Source organism: Varanus komodoensis, unplaced genomic scaffold (genome assembly GCF_004798865.1).
Source record: "Varanus komodoensis strain SLA01 unplaced genomic scaffold, ASM479886v1 scaffold25, whole genome shotgun sequence".
Lineage (NCBI taxonomy): Eukaryota > Metazoa > Chordata > Lepidosauria > Squamata > Varanidae > Varanus > Varanus komodoensis.
In genome coordinates this window covers 8,306,198-8,330,809 of record NW_025335661.1, presented here as the reverse complement: position 1 = coordinate 8,330,809, position 24,612 = coordinate 8,306,198, and the positions used below count along the sequence as shown (strand labels likewise).

Below are 24,612 nucleotides of genomic sequence, written 5' to 3'. Positions count from 1 at the left end.
TCAAAGCAAGTGCTGTATTGCTGAGCTATGGCTTTCCCCCAGTGCATAATTCTTAGACGTTTTGCAGTGTTAAAAACAACATGTGTCCCAGGAAATCAAAGGACCATTCAGTCTCCATAGGATCTTCAAGGGAGTATGTTGATTTCTCATATTCACCTTGTGATAATTGATATTTACATTGTGTTCTTATGTTCTTCTCTCGCTTTCTGGCTTATCATAACTGTTACGGCTATGTAGTTTTGATTTCATTCTAGAATTTGGCCAGCTCAAGATTGTTGGGATTTGCAAGATGGTGGGACACAGTTGCCCCCTGGAGATCTATCATGGGAATATATTGGCTCATGAGAATGCAAAATTGGCCTTTCTTTATATAGCAACTACTGCAAATGAGTTATTGCAGTAGCTAGACGTTTCTGATTAGTAATATGAGAGCAATAGATATTTACTTAAAACATGAGAGATGCCTAATAAAAAGGATGCATCAATCTCAGATTGTGTGGTTCAGCTTCACTGTGGTTCTTCAGTAGTGAGAGGAAGCATTCAGCACATCTTCAGAGGTACTATCATTAGAACTCAGCATGTTCTAAAGCTCAGCTTTGACCTGGAGATTGTACTTTCATTACAATGTGAACAGGTATAATGCAGCAACTAGAAGACTAAAGATGCTTCTGGGAAGGTTTTCATCTTGCCATTGCTTTGCCTCATCCATGGAATTTTATGGGAGGGAAGGAAACTTTCCACTTATAGTCCTGCCATATTTCCCATCATGCCTTTTTTCTTACCAGAAGAACAGAATTCTGTTAAGGAAGAAAGGCAGATTGCCTTTTGGCTGATAGCACTAGGAACCTGGCATTTAGAAATGTCTTGCACTACAAATTGGGAAGCCCACTGAACACTCCAAAGCACTATGCAAATGATGATTAATTTTCCATATTAGTTTTTAAAATGTAAGTCCAATTATCCTTATTTCATTCAACTCACAAGAACTGTATATTGACTTGCTGTTCCTATTGACAGATGGGGCATTTAAACATTCTTGCTTTGTGGTTCCTAAACTTCATGAGCAGTCTAGGCTGTTTTCACTCATACATTACACTGACATGAGATCACATTGTGCCAACTTTCTGTATTCTTTTGTGCTGAGGAGGCAGGTCTGCATAGCCTTAATGCAAGACATGTGGCTCAGAGTTCTCAACTGATTTTTCTTCACCATTTCTCTAGAAGAGGGATGTTTGTAATTTTGCAGGCTAGGAGACAGAGTATAAAAGTGACTCAGGTACCTAAGCAAATTCGCAGCTGAGCTGGGATTTAAAGTCCTTCCAAATCTTAGGTCCAACGATTTGCCCATACTGGCTCCTACTGAAGCTCCAATTTTGATTAATTACTGATTTATAATGGAAATGTGCTGAAGAATATATTTTCCTAAACTGTATCTTAAGAACTTAAGAGGAGCCAAGCTGTATCAGACCGAAGGTCCATCTAATCCAGTGTTCTGTTCACAAGCAGCTGCCTGTGGGGAATCCACAAGCTGGAAAGGAGTGCAGCAGCACCTTTCCACACACGTTACCCAGCAGCTGGCACACATACCCACACTGCCTCCGAGACTGTAGGTAACCTGTAGTTAACAGAACTAGTAGCCATTAATAACCTTATTCTCCATGAATCTAATACCCTTTTGAAGCCACCCCCCACTCCTCATACCATATCCCCACAAACTAACTGTTTCACACCCAGTGACAGGAGCAGCAGCAATTCCAGCTCTGTACCCGATTCTTGACACTTTACAGTACAGGGAACTGGGTGACCAGAAAGGGGGAACCATTGACTGCACTCCCATCATGCTCCTTGTCTTCACTCAGAATCCCATCCTGAAACAAGCAAAGTCAGATCCTGCTCCAATGGGATGGAAGTAATACCAATGTACCACTCTCTAGCAATGGACACACTATATGTTGCAATGTTGAATATTTTACTTAACATTTTCAGGGACAGTGGAGGTTTTGAAAGGAAAAGGCATATGAGTTGACAGCCAGTCACTCCAGCAGGGCTCCTGTGCATTGGATAGCTCAACAGAGTGCTGTGTAGCAGATGCAGTGACCTTCATAGGACCTTGACAGCAGCAGCATATCTTCTCTTCATACCCTGCCAGCATAACTGGTACATGGGGACTGGTCTGTAAAACTGCAGCTTCTAACATTAACATTCATTTCCACTCTAAGAAGCTAATTCAAGGGGTTTTAATGCCACAAATGCATTCCATTTTTAAACAAATAGGAACTGAAAGCATGCTTAGATACAGATGAATGTTTCTAAAAGCTAAGATCAGCTCTCATTTTCATGTCTAAATTTCTATGTGCATTACACTCTGGGGAAAATATTTCATAGTGGAATCTATGGTCTTACACACTCATCCATTCCAGTGAAATTTACATAGGGGAAATTCCTAGTGAATTATGTGATTTTGCAAAACTAAACAGGACCTATCAGGCTAGTGTCAAGTAGGGAGTTTCAATGAAAATGGGTAAAACCTTTGTAAAAATGTGTTACAAACCAACTTGAACCAATGCCTGCAGTGCACATCTTGAACAAAAGAAAGTACAACAAGGCCCAGCCATGGCCTCAACGGATGATAATAAAGATGCTGGAATTTCAATTTGGGAGCGATAGAGATATTCATTTTCCTCCCAGATACAGAAATGCAGTACAAAGGATTAAAAAAATGCTCTTCGCTTCACAATGAAATGAATGCTGCAATCTGTGGAGATAGGGCCCCATGTAAATCCTTGCTCCATATTAGCCACTTTTCTTTAAACAAGTTTAAAAGATCAAATTTATGCGGAAGAAAAATGTAATGCAAAGATACATTTTTGCTGTACCCTTTGATTCAGTTCCATTAATGCTAAACATGCTGGATGAATGTAGCAGAATTTCTGTGGCAGACTTATATTTAGTAAATAATGGAAATAAGTGAAACCAGGCATTGCAATAATCAATCCTTTCAGATATATATATATTTCATTCCTCATTATGAGAAATTATATACAACTATTTTGTTGCTACTGCTTTCATATATTCTGATGATCAAATTCTCTTCCAGCTGACATTATAAATCCTTTTGTAGGTGTATAATAGGACATATATTTGACAGGTGTATAGAAAACCACGCGCACAAACCACAATGGAGCAACAATGAACCACAGCACTCAGTGAGAACAGCTCCTATGTATGTGGAGATGTATACATGTGAAGTTCCTTCTTGGGAATGGAAATAACTGGCGAAAGATTCTGCTTTGTGTGCCGATAGATTTCATGCATGTAACACATACTCATTGAGGCTGAACATACAGGTGCCAAAATTCTACTGGAGTGGTGTTTGTACTCATCAGACAGATTTACCACATTGGGCTTCTTAAAATATAACACAAATAATCCATCTAATTCAGATATAAGGAGATTTAGAAATATGAGTAATTCTACTGGATACCACAAAACAACTGTCACTGCAGGGTTGCCTGCACAGGTAAGGCAGCTAATTACAAAAGATAAATACCCTGCCCAAGAAACTGAATATAGGTCAAAAGTTGGATCTACACTTCAAATAAAAAACTGAATCCCACATAGCGCAACCAAGTATGGTATAGTGGGTAAAGCTGTGGGACTGGGTCTCAGATGATATGGGTTCTAGTTCCCACTCAGCCATGGAGCCAACTGGGTGACTTTGGCCTGGTCACAGACTCTCAGCCAAACTTACCTCATAGGGTTGTTGCTGTGGGGATAAGACTAAGAGCAGGAGGAAGATTATATAAGCTGCTTTGAGTTATTTGTAAGAAAAAAGGATATAAATTTAATAGGTTTCTATTTCACAGAAGGTAAATCAATCCAAGGAGAACCAGTTGCTTGTTCAATCCAACAACTACTTTCCAAAGTGATACTAAGTGGAAAGAAAAATCTTCTATCACCAAATTTATTTACAGGAAGGGAAACTGATATTTTTACAACTCAGTTTTCATAACTGTTGACTCATTACACTTTAAACTTAAAATAAAGCCTCACTGCAGGTAGAAGAAATAACTTTTTCTGCCTAAGTGCTGCTAATGGCACTTTGTGTTCTCTGCTTCTGTTGTGGAGAAGAATAAACCCAGGGTTTCCTATTCTCAGTGAACCCATAAAGTTTTCGCAGAGCCACACGGGCAGCCTCATCTTCAGCAGCTAATATTGTTTCACCAGTACCTTCAGCCAGAAGTTTCTTATCACTGAAAGGAAAACAAATAATTTTATGACTTCTTGATCGTTACCATGCATTCCAACATAAATAAAAGCAACAGCAATTGAGCATCCCTTTAACAACTAAGAGCAATGTAATAAATATTAACAGAATGCTTTCTGTATATTTTAATTGCTTTCTGTAAATCTTTCTGAGAGCATTACACTAATCTGAACAGTATAGAATTACTTTAATCAAATAAATAATACATTTGAGCAGTTCTAAAATAAAAAGGCCATAACATATAGAAATGAGTTCTTTAAAACTTTTTGAATACTATTAGAATTTTGTCCATAATGACTGCAGATGGTGTTAACATGTTTCTGAACTGTACAATATCAAACTGCCTTTGGTAATAAATCTGTATTTCCTGGTGCAAACTCCCTGTATATAGAAAACATTTTTATTTGGAGAATTAATCCTGTAGGACTCAAATAGCACTGTCCAGAGTTACCAATGATTTGCCAACTGTGTAGGTCCAACTTAATATTTTTTCTGGATTTCTATTTTCATGGATCTTATTTGCTGCTCTTATACTTCTTACTGTGTTCTATTGCACTGATTTTATGTTGTACACATATCCAAATCAGAGAAAATGCAACTCTTTTATACGATATACCTCAGACTTTTCAGAAATCATGAGGATAAAAAGCCAGTGCAGATTATTTTACTGGCTGTAAGCCACTGCAAGTGGGATTCCATCTGTGCCACACTAAAGTCCTCTAAAGATCTACTCTTGTGATTCATGCCAATATAAAAAGGTAAAGGTTTCCCCTTGACATTATGTCCAGTCATGCCTGACTCTAGTGGGCAGTGCTCATCTCCGTTTCCTAGCCGAGGGAGCCAGCATTTGTCTGCAGACAGTCTCCGTGGTCATGTGGCTGGCATGACTAAACACCGAAGTGCACGGAACGCTGTTACCCACCCACCAAAGTGGTACCTTTTCATCTACTTGCATCTGGATGCTTTTGAACTGCAAGGTTGGCAGGAGCTGGGACAGAGCAATGGGAACTCACTCCGTTGTGTAGATTCGAACTGGCAACCTTTCGATCAACCAGCCCAGCAGCACAGCAGTTTAAACCACTGCGCCATCTGCAGTCTCTCATGCCAATATATCTAGACCCTAAATGCACAGTCAATTCTCAAAGGATGTTTTGTGCAGTTTGGGCCTATGCATGTTGCATTTTTCATGCAAACAAACATCTACATATACAATCAGTGGGCCTGGAAGAAATATAAGCTGTCCCAGATGGCAGGAAAGGCATGATCCCAACATTCACAGTCAGTAAGCTCATTAGAACCAATCTGAAGCCTTACTAACCAATACAATCCAACAAAGTACAAGGGCAGTGCAGTGGTAGCTCCTGACTGTCTGGTTAGTCTTGATTCTGGAGCAGATATATTCCTCTTTGCCAGTTCCTCCAACAGCAAGCCCATGGGGTTGATAACATTCCACATCTCAAACAGTTCTTTTCCTATCAGTTGAGGAATGAAGAAGTCCTGAATATAAAAAGGGGCAATTTTCGTAAGTCAACTTGCTTTGGTTACCTGGCATGTAAAAACAAGTACAGTAAATTAAGTATTTTAAATTGATAATCAGAATTGCAAAGAATAAAATTGCTCTTGTTAATGTGCAAAAATGCTAAAAAGTGATACTTCGGTGTCAAAATATATGCATTATTTCAATTATAGGTACCAATTCAATCAAGCTGGCTGGCAAGTTGAGACTATTATAGAATCCACAATGTATTAAAAGTCAATCAGAACAATTAATATGTACACAGGTATGTTTTTTGCTACATCACACTGTCTATTCTAAAACAAACACAGTTCACAAGTTCCTCATAGCCAAGGCTATTTCCATTAGTGTGCTAGTACAGAGAAGCCTCATCTAACTTAATGAGACTGAGGCAGGCACATTGCATCCTTCTTTTGAGGGTAGTTAAAAGCCAGTCTGTCAAGGTGATCTGAGCTAGTTCCTACAAACAGGCTGATAGTATGCTGACAGTGACATTAAGCACACAAGAAAATCTATAAAGAAACAACAGTTAAGCTAAAGTTATTTCTGATCTTCAAAGGGAGTACAATGATGCCTCTCCATATACATAAGGATGTAAGAATCAGAAGCTACATCAGGGAAAGGTATATAAGCTTGAATTATGAACACTGGGGGCCAAAAGTTATTAAGCCCACCAGAAGGGTTAGCTTTAAAGATTTAAATCAAGCATCAGCATTTTCTCTTAAGTAAAGCCCTTATATCAGCATGTTTAAAGTTAGCAAAGATGAAGACTGGACATCATCCTAGAAGAAACTAACCATCAGCATGTTCCAACTGATAGATGAAGAGCAGAAAAGGGAAGGAAAGCAATTGTGATTTGTAAGCATGCTGAGCCAGGACTTACCAAGGAACATCATATGGTTAAAACCAGGGCACATGAATGTAGCCAGAGTACAATTCTCTTTAGGTTATTAACAGAAAGGGGTAAAATGATGTAAGGGAAGAAAAGTCTAAAGAGGTGGGTGCAAAGATTATAGTAACTAGCCAGTACAATAACACATCATATCACTTGTCCAAGTGTGAAAATATAAAAGTAAAAAGAAGGTATTAGGTGTGGTTGCCTTTGAGGGTACGTTGCTGTGCTAGCAGAAAGCTAAACTAACTGAGAATTTATGTTCTTATTGGGTAGTAAGTTTGGAAAAACCATCCAAATAATTTATTTTTCCTGCACTAGACTGGTCTACGGAAACTTACTTTATTAAAGACACTGTTGTTTAAATTATAAAAGCTCAAATACATTTGGGGACAAAATTATTTCTCCTAAAGGAAACTTACCCCTAATTCAGTTTAGAGGGTCCCATTTCATGTAGCAGTCACTGACATTTATCAGACCGAACAAATTACTCCAAGACCCACAAGACCAGCTTTTGCCAATCAGGCAAGATCAACTCCCACTAGCCTTATTCAGGATAGCGAATGGACAAGAATGCTAAGACTTCTAGGCCAAAACATATGGAGGGCATTGGGCAGTAACAAAACATAATATTCTACCAACCTAGTATTCTCCCAACCTAGTTGGATGTGCATGCATTAACTGCTTTAATCATTAAATATATCTAATTGTAGAAGCTGTAGAAGATTATGGCCTACTGATGTTTGAGCAACAGGATGGAATTTACTATTCCTATGTTATGTCAGGCAGCATTGTAGCCCTGGATGGGTACAAACAAACAATTAATTCTGCTATACATAATAATGTTATACCAAGCAATAACTTACCCTCACAAAGATCTCTGTCCTCTGAGAGCCACTACTTTGAAGCAGTGCGCCTATTACGGCAAAGAAAGTCTGCCGAAGCACATTAGGCGGCACAGGAAAATCTGCACAAAGGGTCATATCTTGAAGAGACAGATTTCTGGCCAAATAAGACACTAATTCTTCACTGGTGAGATAGTTAACAAGTGCTTCAATACCTGCAGGTGGCATTTTTGGAAATGCCTCTTCAAAGCATTGTTGGAGGTAAGAGCAAACAAAAGATGCTCCTTGCAGAGAAAGTTCCTTATTGTCCTGGAGATTAAGAGCAACTGCTTCCTTCTCTATTCCCAGTGCTTGGCGTTTGGATTCTTCATGTTTAATATAACAACAATTTACAAATGCGGTTTTCAGAAGGTTCAATGAAAACTCCTCATTTATCCGGTGGCCAAAAGCCTCTATTTCTGCATGATAATCCCAGTTAGGCTTCTCAGAGCTAGAAAGAAAAATAAAATATTAAAGAATTAACAGTAAATTTGGTAACATCAGTAATAGCAAAGAACTGGAAGGAGATACAGGATCTTCAGTTAATTTAATGTTATTAAAAAGTTTGGACTATAGCTGTTAATGATAAATTGACATGAGGGATTAGGGTGAAAAAAGGACTGATAAAGAAGAATGATTTTAATAATATGGGGGTTTGTTTTATTGAATATGTATTAATAAAAGGGGAGGGTATTAAACCTTCAATGGATGCAAAGCAATTTTGGATGGAAGGGGGTATTCCTGAAAGATCAGAAAAAAGAAGCCAAAAGGAAAAAGAAAAAAAAAAAAAAAAAAAAAAACCAACCAGCCAACCAAAAACAAACTATATAGCCATGGTCCTGGTGGAGGGGTGCACTAAGTGTGACTTTTTAAAATATATTTTTCTCTTTTTTTTGTTCATTTTTAGTGTTATAAGTGTTTGTGTTTGTACTCTTTCAAAAATAAAATTAAAATAAACAAGGCTTCTCAGAGCTACATATGATCAAAATAAAACAAAAAGAGAAAATGCCAAATGTGGGAATGCAAATCTTTAAAGTGTGTTATGTGCAATAAAACAGTTTTTCTGGAATAAAATAAATAATTGCTACTAGTAAATGCATTTTGAGAACAGAATTCTATCAACATTGTCTTTAATTGCTTTAATTCACCTCATTTCCACAAAAGAATTATTATTTTTGCTCCAGATCATAGAGAATTTCTACAAGGGTAAATTAATGTACCTAATGTTGATCAGGCCAGCAGAAAGCAGGAACAAACCGCAGGTGTGAAATACAAGTACGGAAATGAAAGGCCTCTGCCCCTTTTGCCGTATAGCACACCACAGGCTTCCTTGAAATGAAGATGTTTCCGTTGATTCAAACAAACTAATCCTAACAAGTCTTACACAAAAGGGACACTGAAAACAATGTAGTGGGGCAGAAGAACCAAAACTACTTCATTTCTGCATAATGCATAACCCACATTTCTTGTCCCCACACCTTGTGGAACAAGTACAGCCCATGTCAAATTATGATTAATTTCATTTCTAGCTGAACCACTCTGGACAGTTCACAATGATCTATATAGGAAAAATGACATATAGACATTTATAAATCTAGATCAGTTAATCCAACCCTAACATAACTTGCAGGATATGTTCACTTTCTAACAAGGATGGTTTCTGTCCATCCATTGTGTACCAGACGGGACATTTTGTACCAGATGGGTGTGTCTCTTCTAAAATCTCAGCACCACAGATAGTAAGTCATCAATCAGTTTTGGCAAACATGGTCATGCAATTCATTCAAAAGCATAATTTAATTGTTTTAGGTTTATTAAAGAAAGTATAATTCAGGGTGCAAAATATATGTGAATATCCCTATATAAACTTAATTGCAAGGGTAGTAAATTCATGGATATAACTACCTGACTAGAACTTTAAGAAGGAAATATTATATATATATTTAAACTTAATATAAACAATAAATAGCAGTGTTAATTACAAATAACAGCATGATTATGTTCATATATAGCAGGGGTCCTCAAACTTTTCCAACGGGGGGCCAGTTGAAAGGTGTCAGCAGTGGGCGTGGGCCGCCAAGGCAGTGCTGGCGGGGGGGGGGGGCATGCACGCATGTGCAAGGCGGGAGCGGGGGTCACACGAGGTGGGGGGCGCACGGGGCGAGGCAGCTGCTTGCTCGAGTGGAGATCGTTTTATCCGAGCGAGTAAGCCTCGTGCCCGCACACACGCAAAACCTCTGGGGCAGGCCGGTTAAATGGGCATGGATCCGGATTGGGCCCATGGGCCGTAGTTTGAGGACCTATGATATATAGCATGCCAGAATTTCTTTATGATTCACTAGCTGTGATTTTGCAGAGAAGGATTTTGTAGAGGAGCACCAACTAACACCCCACTTTCAAAATGCTCCTCCATGCACAATATTTAGGGTGAAGAAAATGAGTATAAACTGAAAACATATCCTGAAAATCAGGTTAGGACCAGATTTATCAATGTACAAACATACAAATTTGTACCCCCCTTTTCCTTAAAGCCACTTTTACATTGCCAGCTCCACATGAAAAGCACTTTAAAGTCCTATTCTCTGCATATCTACCCAAGTAGCACTGCCACTGAGTTTAATAGAACATTATCCCAGGTCAATGTGCACAGGATTCCATCCTCAGTGTAGTAAACTAATACAAAGCTGGAGAGATCATCACACATTTTATGTACTGGAAATCAGTAATATCTGGATCCCAGAAACCTAGAGATACACAGTACTTTTAATGGCAACTACTATTCTTCCACACCTTTCATTGCTGATCTCATTCATGAAATACACTAACCCTACCCTGGTGCACACCCCTAACCCTAATATAGGGATAAAATACCACCAAAAGGGGCAATTGTGAAAAAGCCTTCCTTTAGTAGCTTTTTCTGCACAGCTCATCATTTCTGCCCATTCTAAACACATTCCAGCCATCAAAATCATGCCAGGAAACCTCGTTTTTGTAACCCTAACCCTGCCCTGGTGCACACCCCTGACCTTAGTACAGGGCTAAAGATTCATTAAAAAGAGGATGATTTTGAAAAAGTCTTCCTTAAGTAGCCTTTTCTACCCAGCTCATCCTTTCTGCCCATTCCAACCATCAAAATCATGACAGGACACCTCATTTTTCTAACCCTTACCCAGTGATGGTGAACCTTTTAGGTTCGCCACCACTGCACTAGGTTAATGGACAACATTTTGCTTAAAAAAGAAGTCTGAAAAGGTGAAAGCTACCTTTAAACCTTTGCAGGTGTAAAAACATGGAATATGTGTTTCTCTTAGTAAAACCAATATTGATTTACTCTTAATAATAATCTATAATACGGGAGGGTGTGTTTCTGTCCATCTGTCTTCACCATTGGTTCAGGGCCATGAAACCTAGATATCTGAATTGCCATGCATACTATGGGGATCCTAGTAGTGCAAACCTTGTTTTGCTTTGAAAACTTAATGTGTCCATGTGCTTGAAGCCATTCATTAGTTGGTTGCTAAGCTGTTCATAACTTTTTATGACACATGTTGAAGCCGGGGGAGAACAGACAAATGGATAAAGCTGTATTCAACCCCAATGCTGTTCAGCGGTTCACCTGAAGGAAATAGAGCGGACAAACTCCAACTTCAGATAATAGGGATGCACTATTGCACGTGCCATGAAAGCAAGTGAGCTTAGTTTCATTGTAATAGGGTTCTTACTACATATATAAATCTGATAGCTGGTTAAGCTTGCTTGAAGGTGTCAATATATCAAAAGCACTAGTCCTACTTCTGTACAGCTAGTTCTGAGGAATTTAAGGAACAGTTATGCAGTTCCTCCCTGCCCACGGATAGAGCAGCCTTCCTGTAACACAAGTGGAATTAAGTGGGAATATTTCCCCCTCAGGGAGTAAAAGGGATACCACTATGGAGTAGTTAATAGTATTGAACTAGGGCTAAGTTAGTCATAAATCTTACTTGGCTTCTCCCTCTCAGTCTAACTTTACAGGATAATTGAGTGAGAAAATAAAAAGCACACATACCACATTGCGTTCCTTAAAAGGCCCAGTATAAATATAATTAAAAAATCAAAAACAACAACATGCACTATGGCACAATTCCTGTCTGGAAGTGCCAGCAGGCATGACTTCACTGAGATGAGGTACATTAATACTCCCTGCGTTCCTTGTAGGAAAAAAAAAAGACTGGCTGTAAATATACTAAATAAATAATTCTCGCTCTACAGAGGAGCTTGCTTTCGTGGTAAGCCTGAAATCGGCAGTTTTAGATCAGGAAAACAAACGCTTCCTAAGCTCCTCTTCGTTCGAACACCTCCAGTCCAGGAACCTTTCTCCTCTCACGTAGCCATCCTAGTCGAAATGGAACTCCCCTGGCCAGCACCGATCCTTTCAGGCCGTCCCTGAAGAGTTCTGCAGAGAGACAAGATGTGCGGGCCTCCCGAAATCTCCGCTCTTTGTGCCCCCACCCCCTCTCACCGGGGCTTCGGAGGCTCGAGCCGCCGCTGTTGCTCCAAGTAAGCGCGGACCCAGCGCTTGTTTTCTCGACGTGGTTGGACGCGAAGCGCAGCATGTCCAACCGGAGCACCCAGGAAGCCCTTGGTGCCATTCAGAAACACAGACCGAATTAACGCCGTCGCCATTGTCCCGAAAGCGGCAAGGCACAGGAGGACGACCCGTTAAAACAGCCGCCCGGAAACCAACACCACCTCCCTTCATGTTCCGGCTAACTAGGTTCCGCAGCTTGCAGAAATCGGAATTGGTTGAGTGTCGCAAATGGGGTCCAGTTCGAGAAAGGTGGGCTAGGACTCTATAGTGCCTTTTGGCTGAACAGATAACGCAAAAGAAATGCAGTGCATTGGCTGGTATGTTGATCTGAGGAGATCCAGTGTTATAATGCCTACTCAGCAAGGGAGTTTTATTGCAGGATCTCTGGCCAGTCTCTGCCCTCACCCTAACCTACCTCGCTAAATCATTGCGGAGATTAAAAGGAGGCATACATTCATTTCCTGGGGGAGAAGAATTTATGATAACTGTTGATTGATTCAGTTGGAATATTTATGTCTTTAAGGACACGAACATATGTTGCCCCTCCTTGCTTCATTGCAAAGCTCTTTATCTCAATATCTGATGTAGATCTCCAGACAAGAGCAAAATCAGCTTATACTTTTACAGCAGCATGTATTCGGGACATTACACACCCCACTGGCCCTGAGTGTTAGGTTTATTTCTGTAGCACCCAATATCTGAAGCTTGGCACGTAACAACAATTCGTTCAATACAAAAATACGAAATGCAAATACAATAAAAAAGATTTCGATACAATTTTTTTTTAAAAAAGTACAGGCCCCAGGGTTTCAAATATAAGAGGAGTTTCAGCCATGTACGGCAACTTGTATTTCAAATAATGAAGCGCGCACGGGGTGGGGTGGGGTGGGGGAATCCAGAATATTCTTGTAGAGAACAAAGGCCTGTACTCAAAGTGCCTACAAAACTTTGTAAAATAAATTTGTATTTTGAAGTGCTTAATAGTTGAGTCTATGCTACAGTCTTTTAAAGGGGTTACTATTTCTTGCTAGGATTGTAAAATAAAACCACAGGTAATGATCAAAAGTAATGGGAACTGTAGTCATATCAGAAGAGCCATGCTGAATCAGACCAGGAGTGTAGTGTCTAGTCCAGTGTTGTTCATATAGTGGACAAGCTGCCCACTGAAAACCCACAAGCAAGACATGAGTGTAATAGGTTGCAATAGTTGCTCTGTGTACCTAAGCAACTGATGTACATAGGCATACTGCCTCTGATACTTGAGATAGCATATATCCAATCAGGGCTAGTTGCCATAGCCGCCATCTCCAGGAATTGGTCCAATTCGTGCATCTTGAATTTCCCACCAGTCCAGGGGGTGCCAAGTTGGGGAAGATAGGGCTAAGTTATATGATGAAATATTTCTCTCAACACCCTTTTAGTTTAAGGTAAATAGTTAAACAATATGCCAGCAATTAATTTCAGGGAAAAAATCAACTCAGTATATCTAAAAAAAAAAAAATAGCCTATGCTGACTTAAGTAGCATCAGTTACTAAATTCACATACATCATGTACTGATCTCTTCCAAGCTTTGTCAAATGGTTAGTACTTAAGTGCGCTGTTGGTGTTTCTTCTACAGCAAACACAAGATAAAGTTTTGTCCATTATGTCATTCTGAGTATCAGACATCTTCTTGGCACACTCATATTATTTGTCTATACCTTGATCAGTTTTATTGTTAAGCTCCAGAATTTCTTTCCTCGCTGTGACAGAATACTATGGTTACCTTTTGTTAATGATCCACCTAAGTCATTGTATCCACATTCAGCAAAAGAGTGGCCAGTATTCTAACATCCAGCCCTAATATAGTGCAAGACTTCTTGAAGTTCTTTTAAAAATGATGTAATGTATAGCATAACAAATTTAACAAATTCTATCGTTTTTAAAAGAAAAAAAGAATATATGAATACCACTTTTTACAGAAAGATACCCAAATGTTGTCTTTTACATAAATGAAGCTTGCTAGATTGGATTTTACATAATCTCCATAATATTCATATTCATTCCTTAACTGACTGATGTTCTCATCAGTACTATATACAATCATTGCTGCATATATGCAACAATTTTCCTATAAAGAATATTGCCATTTCTAATATAGGTTAGTAAAAATAAAAATATAACAGTTGAATCTCACAAAGTATTATTTCTTTTCACTGATTTGCAGTAGATTACCAATATTGTTTTGCTTTAGGTTTAACTATCATAAATTCATGTACAAATGATATTACCAACACATCATGTTTATCAATTTGTTAGGTTTATTAAGTTGTATATGCCACTCAGTAACTGTTTTCTCTAAAACTGATTTTCAAAGGTCCTGTTACCATAGATATTCTCAGATTATAAAAGATATGTTCATATCCAAAGCCTGTGCTAGCTTTATCATTTAAATTCTGATGTGTTGTGGCTCACAATTTTAGAAATTTTATACAGTATGCCATAATATGTCCCATGCATGAGATTAGGTTTTCAAAATCAATCTCCCTCTTCCAACCCAGTTCTTCCTTTTTGTTAACTGGCTTTGCAAGTATGTTCTCACCACAAAATATTCAAATAGAGGGAATATCACCATGCCCATTCAATTTTAATTACCATACCACTAAACTTCAGAATTTCTAATGATATATATTCCACATTTTACATTTATCAGTATTACCAAGTCTCCTTGTAAAATTGAATTGAGTACCTACTACCAACACCATCAGTTTTAACTAGAGGCAGTATAGATGTGTATTTGCCACATATTCTAAAAGTATTTACCAATATTTATTCATTTTAGTTGGAAATCTGTTTCTTTTCCAAGATCATAATTTGTATTTGCTTGCTCAAAAAGTGCTATAATCCTTAGCACTTTGGTCATATAAACAGTACAAGTGTAGTAATAAATGGACTACCATGAAGATCAGGGTGGGAATATGTGGTCCTCTTGGTGCAGTCCATAATCCCAGCCAGCATGGCCAATGGTCAGGGGTTTGTAGTCCATCTGGAAGATGGCCACAGATTTTCCATCCCATCCCTAGATCTCTTAGATGTCTGTAAGTTATGTAACCATTTTTGTAGTTGTGTGGATGTAATGAAGCCTATTGTGACCTGAATCAAGGCATATTTTTTTAATGGAACATACCCACTGAGCTGAACTTCTTAATGCTTATTAGAAAGTATGGACATAATGGTAGGAACTGTTACAAGATTTTTCCTTTTATCAAAATCACTAAGGATTTAGGTTATGTAAGAAGACTGAAGGATGACAGACTGTAAAGTCTCACATTCCTTCTCAACCTGCACATTATATTTCTCTGCTTTAGTAAAAGTTCTGGTGCATAAATGCAACTGGCATCATCCTGAAGCATACACTGCAGCAGACCATCTAGTCCACAACTGCTTGCATCAGCAATAAACAATATAGCATAAAGCCAGGACTTGCTTATTATTTATCTCATGATTAGATAATGATTGTGAGATAATTAATCTTGTGGAAATTAAAAAATGGCCTTCTACTTCAATGATCATTCTTTGTATTGTGCATAGTTTGACCCGTAGCTGATAGCTAAGGATCAAACTATAGGTGACTTTAAACATGATTCAAAATTATGTGTAGACAGGCTATGTTTCATTGTTTACTAAAAGCAGCCATATCCTTTCCTCTTTTCCATTTTCCCACAAACCCCCACCCAAGCTATTTATGGTTTTAAATTTTAAACCATTCCAAGAGCCAAATTGACTATGCAGGACAGTATATAAAAGCTTGTATAAAAATCCATTTTTTGGACATCAGGGAACATTTTATTTATTATTTATTAACTCTTCCATACTGTATACTGCCCAGTAGCAAAAGATCTCTGGGCTGTTTACAACTATGTGTGGTGGTAGTGGGATATTTAGTGGGGAAATGGAATAGGGTTAATTTCCCATTGTTATTCCTATCTAGCTGGGGAACACTTTTTATAAACAAAAGTGTCCAGCCTTAATATATTTTTTGAACTGTGCTTAAAGTTACCTCTAATTTAAATGCCTTATTTTAAATATTTACTGCACAGGGTTACTCTAGGTGGACAAGCACCTCTACTATGAACGTTATCATGTATTGTGCATTCAAGCTGGAAATATACACTGTTTCAGCAGTAAACTTTTCAAACAACTGCACTCACCTTTCCTGTGGACTTTCTCTTGTTGGTTGCAAAGAATGAAAAGTGAATTAACCCTTTTCAAAATGGATGTTGTCAGCATTTGTAGAATAGATATTACCCTTCCAAGTTACTTTCAAACTGCTGTTACTTTCTGATAGCAGTTTTAACGAACATGGCCAGCCTTGCCAGCTTTAGAAAGATTAACCATTTTCTCTCATTCTAGTACATGGAATTCTGGGCAAAGGGCTGTCTCCTTATCAGCAAACTCAGGTTCAGCTAGTTCATACAGAGCTCCAAAAATGACTTAGCACTTTCTCTAGGTTTTTAAACCTTTTGATAAAAGTAGACCTTTTCATAAAGCCTATTTATATGGGAATGAAGTGTACATCAATTTTGGCTAAGATGAAATTATAGTCATGTTTACAGCTAGCAAAGTTAGGGAACTTAGAAACATTGCTAGGTTTTTTTGCCTTGGCATATCTAATATTGGTGCTCTGCTAACACAATTGACATAGCACTTTAAGTGACTTCAAGCACAATGCCAATAATATGTACTGGTGTGACACATTTCTACCAGCTGGCAACATTATATGACTCTTGGGTGCCTTCAGTATTCAGTCTGAAATCAAGCATCCTAGTGAACTTGAAACATATTTTAGCAAACACCATTCTTAAAGATTTCAGTAAGCAACACAACTCATTTAATTTTTTATATACTGGAAGCATTTAGGGGCAGGCCTTAGTTTTTCACAGTAATCAAATCTATGCAAATCAACTTCCTTGACAGCACATTTTCCAAAACAACAGAATTTTTTAAAGCATGTGTACGTCTGTGCAAATTGTTGGACAATGAAGATCTAAGAGCAAGCAAGGAAGTAACCCCATATTTGAGGAACAGTTGCCATACTGATCGAAAGATAGGGAAATAAATGCAATGTATACCTTCAGATAAAAAGCTTCCAAAGTACAGGTTTCCCACCATATCTGAACATATGGTACAGTTAATTGAAATAAATAGAAATTATACACTGCTTAGGGCTGACTTTTATTAAATACACCATTGGTTCTTTCTTCCATAATCTTTAGATCATTCATGGGCAGAGCTGTTTATGAATGTGTATCTTAGGAAAAATGCAAAATTAATGCTAAAATACATTTTACACACACCTCTGATTTACTGACTTATATTATTGTATTTCTGTCAATATGTACATGTGCATGAATGAGATATAATAATGGATTAGGATGCCTTTGAATCTGCATCAAATCTGCCTAAAAGAGAAAAAGTGTCATAAGGTTAACTATAAAGATGCTGAATGTAATAATGGAATAACAGTGAAAAACCCATACTTTAAGTTATGCTACTTGCAAGTAATTTAAATCCAAGTTTAACATCTTTCTACAATTAGTTGACTGCAGGACACCTTCATCAGGTGTAGACAATTCCTTTTGCAAAATAATTAAATACAAATGAACATCAAGTCATGCAAAAGGAGGATAACAGGATGTTACAACAAACCTGGGAAAAAAATGAATACAATTGTCCAGGCATCCTTCTGAAGCTGTAATTTTATGTTGCAGCTTTTTACTGTGGCAGGAGTTTTCAGTGCATGAATCATAAACCTCCATATAATTCAGAGACAGAAACAAAAGACTTTGCAAATTTTCTATATTTCCCCACCATCATCTCTTTTCATGTGCTGTGGCAATTTCTAGCGTCGAAACCAGAGCCAACTATTTAGTAGCCAAAAAGCTACAGTAATTGAATACACAATCATTTCTCTTTTTGCACGTTCTTTGTTTTCTTCTTCCAGAAGTTGTAGACGGCGATTAAGTTTGATTATCTGACAGAAAGACAGAAAGACAGAAAGAAAGAAAGGGCTTTTATTTTTATTTTTTAGCACAAGTTTGCCAATTACGTCAAAACTTCTCATTCACTCCAGATTTGAGTAATCATAAAGGGGACAAACCTATGTTATAACTCTAGTAATGGATACACACAGCTCTGCAACAATTGTAATAGAAGAGATCTTTTCAACAGACAACTCTTTTGGTCCCATGCTCCTGGGCTTCAAGATCCTCCCTGTTTAATCCTCATCTTCCATACCAATATTGAATTTATATTTATAAATTGTATGTTTATTTCTGGCAAATATTTATTCTAAATACCTGCTGTTCATTTCTCATTTTACTTTTTGCCATGCATCTTTCTGCATTTGAAATACCATAGAATATTGGCACACTACATGGTACTTTGTTTTGTCCTTTAATGCTCCATTTCTATTTGAGCCATCCTGCATAATACAAATAATTATTTCCAGTTGCCTTGAAATTTTTTTAAATTCATGTTCATCCATGCCTTTCATTTTCTGATAATTGTGAAAAGATTCAAATATTCTATTAATGTTCTATTAACTTCATTAGGCCAACTGGAAGGTAAAAAAATGTGCAAGCTTTCAAGATCTGCAGACCTTTTCATTAGGCAAGATGTTACAAAAAGCAGCTGTAGGAAGAATAAAAAGCCAGGCTGACTAGAGTGTCAGACAAAATCAGAAACCACCACACCATGACTGCAAGATTTTATCTCAAGATTGTGATCACATAGACACCATTACTGCAACATCAAATTAACCTTGTGTTTTATTCTCCCTCTTGCCACTCCCAACCCATAGTTTAAAGTTTTGTTTTGATTTGATTTGATTTTGGTAACATCTAGCCTGATTAAGAAATCTCAAAAGCTTGAACATTTTTGTGACCTTTGATTAGCTTGAAAACAGTATTACACTGATAAGGATTTTTTCCATTTTCTCTTATAGACCATATGGCTATTTATGCTTTTTGTGAAAAAATGCAGCTTAGAGTCTACATCTTGTCACACAGCCATACTTTTCCATATACTATGTTTTATTTATAATTTGCTTTCCCATCAAAGTATTCATAGAGCAGATTACAGTACAAAATGAGCCATATAGATATCAAAAGCAGCATGTAATACCATTACATAATCCAATTTGGCTGTTTGAAGCCAATCAGAAGAATTAATGCCTAAACACAGAAATAAAATTCAACACATACAAAACCATTTCCATTTCCAGGCTATTTCTATTCTATCCTAAAAAGGTAGCACAGGCATTTCTAAAACCTTACAGCCACTTTGATTTACAGAACTCACCATGGTTTAATTTACTTGTGGAGGCTGTTACATGGTGCCTGGCTTCTTGTGTTGTATAAACTCAGGGAGGCAAGGGCTATCTGAAGGCTAAACATTTAAGGGTTGTCTAACCTTTAATCCTCTGCTGTCTAGGTTTTCACAGTACAACAAGCCGCAGCAATCTCCATCTGAAGCTTATATATTCAGAACAATGGTCAGGATACATTGTAGCACCCCAAGCATTAATTAACCCACAGTGGCTCATTGTGATACACAAAATGGCACTGTCACATCTTACCCATGGCCATGTTCTACCCAGCTAGGTCTGCTGAATGCTTTTCGAATCAATCACATCTGTGCCCTCAAGTCCCTATATTTATTTTATTTTATTTTATTTATTTATTTATTTAAAACATTTCTATCCCTCCCTCCCTCCCTCCCTCCCTCCAAAACATTTCTATCCCGTCCTTTGCAAAAACACCTTAGGATGGCTTACAAAAGTTAAAATAACAATATAATAATGCCATAACAATAGTTAAAATTCAATAAAAATACAACATAAAACAACACTTTGAAAACTAAAGAAAAAGAGAAAGAGAAGAAAAAGAAGGATAAGAAAGAAAATGTGACTGTGTAAAATCCTTAATTATTAAAATGATGGCTAAATAAAAAAGGTCTTTACCTGGTGCCGGAAAGAGTAGAGAGTCAGCACCTGGCGGACCTCTCTGGGAAGCACATTCCATAGTCTGAGCACCACCGCCGAGAAGGCCCTCCTCCAATCTTAAGGGGCGTGATCTTAAGGGGCATGAGGGCATGTATGGAAGGAGACGTTCTTTCAGGTATCCTGGTCCCAAGCCGTTTAGGGCTTTATAGGTTAGTACCAGCACCTTGAATTAGGTCTGGACTTCAAGTGGGAGCCAGTATAGCTGGTAGAGGGCCAGCGTTATATGAGAATAATGGCTGGCTGCCATCAGTAACCTGGCAGCTCTATTTTGTACCAACTGAAGTATCTGGACCATTTTCAAGGGCAGCCCCACGTAGAGCGCATTACAGTAATCTAATGGGAAGTTAACCAGAGCATATATCACTGTTGCTAGGCAGTGCCCGTCCAGGTAAGGGCGCAGCTGTTGAATCAACCGGAACTAAAGGAAAGCGCTCCTTGCCACCGCTGCCACCTGGGCCTCCGGGGACAGCTGCAGGTCGAGAAGCACCCCTAGGCTGCAGACCCTGTCCTTTAGAGGGAGTGCAACCCTGTCCAGGACAGGACCAAGATCACTTACCTGAAAACCCGAACCGCCCACCAAAAGGACCTCCGACTTATCTGGACTGAGTTTCAGTTTATTAGCCCTCATCCAGCCCATTATCTCAGCCAGGCACTGGTTCAATACAGCTACTGCCTCACTTGGATTAGATGTGAATGAGAGGTAGAGCTGGGTATCATCAGCGTACTGATGAGTCCACAGCCCAAACCTCCTGGTGACCTCTCCCAGTGGTTTCATGTAGACGTTAAACAGCATGGGGGGCAGAATAGAGTATTAGTGTACTTTAGAAATTGAGATAGCACAAGGTGCTGTTTGATAGTCTAGGTGAGCGAGTACCAAGTGAAAAAATTGTAAAGTAACGTCACTGGAGAAATGTTGTATATCCACTTTCAAATATTAGTGCAAAGTTAAATTTTGTTCCCCTCATATTGTCCGCTCATTATTTGAATAGGTATAGCATTAACTGCATTACTAGAAAGACAAGTAAAACCAGAACTACAATAGTTGAAGTGCTTTAGATACCTGTCGTCTTAAAGAAGCAACATCTACAACTGTCAAATCTTCTGGCGTTCCATCAAATGATGTATCCACATTTGAAAGCACATATCTATGAGATGAAAGAAATAAATGTGTTTCAGTGACACAGATGTACAAAGGATTCCAAAAATTGGCCTTTGTCCCAGAAGATGAGACAGTGACCAAAGGAATGTTATTTTCTTAATGTTAACAGAGATTTAGGAAGATCCTGAAAATTACAGACCAATTACCTTAACACAGTGGTCTCCAATTTTTTTCTGACTGCTGACCCCTTTGCTCTTGGGTGACAACCATAGCGCCTCCATGCCTGTTTCTTTGTATTAGGTCTATTGCTCTAATTCAAATTTAACAAATCATCGCCCCCCCCCCACATCTTTCCACTGCCCCCAGAGGAACAGTACCACCCCACTTCGGAAATTATTACCTTAACATCTATTCTGGGTAAATTAGTAGAAAACATTTTAAGATACAATTACCATGCTTATAGAGGAACAAATGTTGTTGGAGATTTAACATGGCTTCTGCAATGGTAGGTCCTGTCTCCCTACCTTTAAGAGTTCTTTGAGAGTACCAACAAATACACAGATGGGAGATTTGATATAAACTATCTGCATAATTATATAGCTATACAGGATCCTAACCCAAATGATCTCTCACAATTGGGGAAACAAGAGCATTAGCTGTGTTCAATATAGGAAGTGTAAGCTGATGAGCACTGGACAGAAAATCCTAATTTCATATGTATGCTAAGGGATCCGAGCTGGTGGCAACAGATCTGAAAAGTAATCTTGAAATTGTGGTGGATTATGTAATGAGAATGTCAACTAAGTGTGCAAGGACTTTGAAAAAATGTTGGGCTTCATCAGGAAAGAAATTTTATAAAATCCTAATATAACAACAACCTTGTTCAAGTCTTTGAAAATGATCAAGGGGCTGCAGCATCTCCTCTATGATGAAAAGTTACAAGATTTGGAACTGTTGCACTTTTAAAAATGGTGAGAGGACATAGTATACATTTACACATGGTGTAGAGAAAGTAGATAGGAGAAGTTTTCCTCTAAAAATCAGGTCATGTAATGAAGCTGGATGGAGATTCAGGACAGACAAAGGGAAAAACTTTACTAACGCACAGTTAAACTGTAGAATTCACTACTACAAGATGTAGTGATGACTGCTCATTTGGACAGTTTTACATAGGGATTAGACATATTTTTTGAGCATAAGATCATTAGTGGCTACTAGTCATGGAGTATCAGTAGTAGTATACTGCTCAATACCAGTTACAGGGGAACATAAGCAGAACATGTTAGTACATTCACTAGTATTACTATTTATTAGATTCTATAGATGCTTCATCCTTTATGTGGGATTCCCAGAGGGAATTTCACAACTGTGGAACTGCAAGTTTGGACTAGACAAGTCTTCAGTCTGATTGACAAGGAATATTTATATTAGTCATTATTTTTATTATATAGATTTATGTTTTACTTTCCAGTAACAAAACTGATAAAAGCATAGCACATAATAAATGCAGAATAAAATATGCCTTGGTTGACTTTAACAATACTGGCTGGGTATTTCCCATTTCCCAAACTGGTGACTCATTCATCCTTCTCACCAGCAATCATAGACTTGTTCACTGGTTCTTATTCAGGCTAACTCAGGAAAAGCCTCCGTGAGGAAGCAGTCTTGAGAAGACTTCTAATAATCAAAAACCTGGTCCCAACCTGTTTAGGGCTTGGTATGCTACCCGACAAACCTTAAATGTGACCCAGGAGTTTACTGGCAGCCACTGTAGGGATTTGTTTGCTTCTCTGTTTTTTTGTTTCAGCAGTTGTTTAACACGCTGCCAAACTCATGCTGCCAAAGCCCCATTAGAAGCCTTGCAGCTGCAATTTTCACCAGTTTCCAGACCAGGCCTAAGGTTAGCCCCATGTGGGGTACATCACAATAATCCAGCCTTGAGATTACCATTGCCTGAACCACTGTGGCTAAGTGATCACAGTCCAGGACTGGCCACTGCCGATGTACAGTCCAAAGTTGGTAGAAGGCATCCTTAGCCACTGAGGCAACCTAGACCTCTACTGAAAAAGATGGATTTGGGAATGCCCCAAACTTTACAGCTGTTTCTTCAAGGGAATTGCAATCATATCCAGGATATGCAACTCACCTATTTCCCAAACTGGTGATTCATCTATACAGGGCTTTTTTTGTCATAGAACGCACCGGAACAGAGTTCCGGCACCTTTTTTGATGGATTTTTCCAGGTGATTGTGAATCGCCCTGTTGGGTGTAGCAGGTCGGCGGCAAAAATCATTAACATAGTGCCTGCAGGCTGCTTGTGTGTCAGCACTGATTGTGAGAGTGCTGCTCGGCTTGGGACGCTGCTCGGCTTGGGATCGGTCGTGTGTTCGCGCACTGAGTGCTTACTGCTGGTGGCGACCATTATGTTTATGTGTGTGTAGAGTGATTGGCTACGTGCAAAAGGTAAATAAGTTCTTTATTTCAAAAAAAGTTGGTGAACTGGAAATATTTTTCAGTGTAAAAGTGTGACCCCAAGATGTGTGTTCTGGCACCTTTTTTTTTTTTTTTTTTTTTACAAAAAAAGCACTGCATCTATATATCTCACCAGGATTCTTGTTTATTGACAATCATTCAGCCTGCCACTACATTCATGCATCAGTAGAGAGCCTGCACAGCCACACCTGGTTTAAATGTTACAGAGAAATAGAGCTTAGTGTCATTCATATACTGATGGCACCTTACTCCAAATCCCCAAATCATCACTCTCACTGACTTTATATAGGTGCTAAATCATAGTGAGGCCTAGCACATGTGCTAGAAAGCCAACACGTACATTTTAATTGCATAACTTACTGAAATAGTGTCTGATGCACCACTTGTAGCAAGGGCTTCTTGACAAAGCTAATGTTTATGACCTGTCCAGTAAATACCTTATAGTATAAGCCTATGTGTGTCTACTGAATTCTATAGTGTTTCGTCCCATGTAAGTAGCTATATAAGAAGTAGCCAGTTTTTCATCCTCAAATGGGTCTGTGTGTGTGTGGGGGGGGGGGAGAAGCAGCAGTTTCCTGTGGCTGCCACACTTGCTAAACAATCAGCTGCAGAGAATCAAAAGTGCTGAATTTGCTTTGAAAACACTGCAGTCCTACGTAGTCCAGAGGAAATTGTGATACCACAAAAACAGCTGTTTCCAAGTGTCCAAGCAACACTTCCTCATCACAGCTGAACACATATTCACAACTGGTTATTCCTCCAAAGTATTTTTTTCAGACCTAAAATGAGATAGGCATAACAGCCACACACCCCTCCTTTCACCCTTTCCTCACTGCTTTTTCCAATGAA

At 38.5% G+C, this 24,612-nt stretch overlaps 2 protein-coding genes across 8 annotated transcripts in view; both read right to left on the bottom strand.

The window, feature by feature from the left end:
* Positions 1 to 3,948: 3,948 nt before the first annotated feature.
* On the bottom strand, positions 3,949 to 12,251 carry MRPL44 (mitochondrial ribosomal protein L44). Of its 2 annotated transcripts, none has more exons than XM_044432711.1 (4): positions 12,058 to 12,251; positions 7,542 to 8,010; positions 5,586 to 5,764; positions 3,949 to 4,253 (listed from the first exon to the last, which is right to left on the bottom strand). In XM_044432711.1, the coding sequence occupies exons 1-4, from the start codon at positions 12,219 to 12,221 to the stop codon at positions 4,082 to 4,084; spliced, it is 984 nt and encodes a 327-aa protein (XP_044288646.1). In that variant the 5' UTR covers positions 12,222 to 12,251; the 3' UTR covers positions 3,949 to 4,081. The 2 variants fall into 2 exon arrangements, with proteins under 2 accessions (XP_044288646.1, XP_044288647.1); XM_044432712.1 differs by lacking the exon at positions 12,058 to 12,251 and adding an exon at positions 11,605 to 12,013.
* A 4,723-nt stretch (positions 12,252 to 16,974) lies between these two features.
* Positions 16,975 to 24,612, bottom strand: part of MFF (mitochondrial fission factor) — a 43,183-nt gene continuing 35,545 nt past the window's right edge. For all 6 annotated transcript variants that reach the window (XM_044432713.1, XM_044432714.1, XM_044432717.1 and 3 more), the window contains 2 exons: positions 21,232 to 21,316; positions 16,975 to 18,140 (listed from right to left, as the gene is read on the bottom strand). In XM_044432713.1, the coding sequence (XP_044288648.1) occupies positions 18,009 to 18,140; positions 21,232 to 21,316 (217 nt within the window). In that variant the 3' untranslated portion in view covers positions 16,975 to 18,008. The remainder of the gene's footprint in view (positions 18,141 to 21,231; positions 21,317 to 24,612) is intronic.

Coding starts and splice junctions, on each gene's coding strand:
- MRPL44 (XM_044432711.1), bottom strand. CDS start 12,221: ATGGCGACGGCGTTAATTCGGTCTGTGTTTCTGAATGGCACCAAGGGC. Junction 5,765..7,541: donor GGACAGAGATCTTTGTGAGG/GTAAGTTATTGC, acceptor TTTTATATTCAG/GACTTCTTCATTCCTCAACT. Junction 4,254..5,585: donor TACTTTGTTGGATTGTATTG/GTTAGTAAGGCT, acceptor TTTTCCTTTCAG/TGATAAGAAACTTCTGGCTG.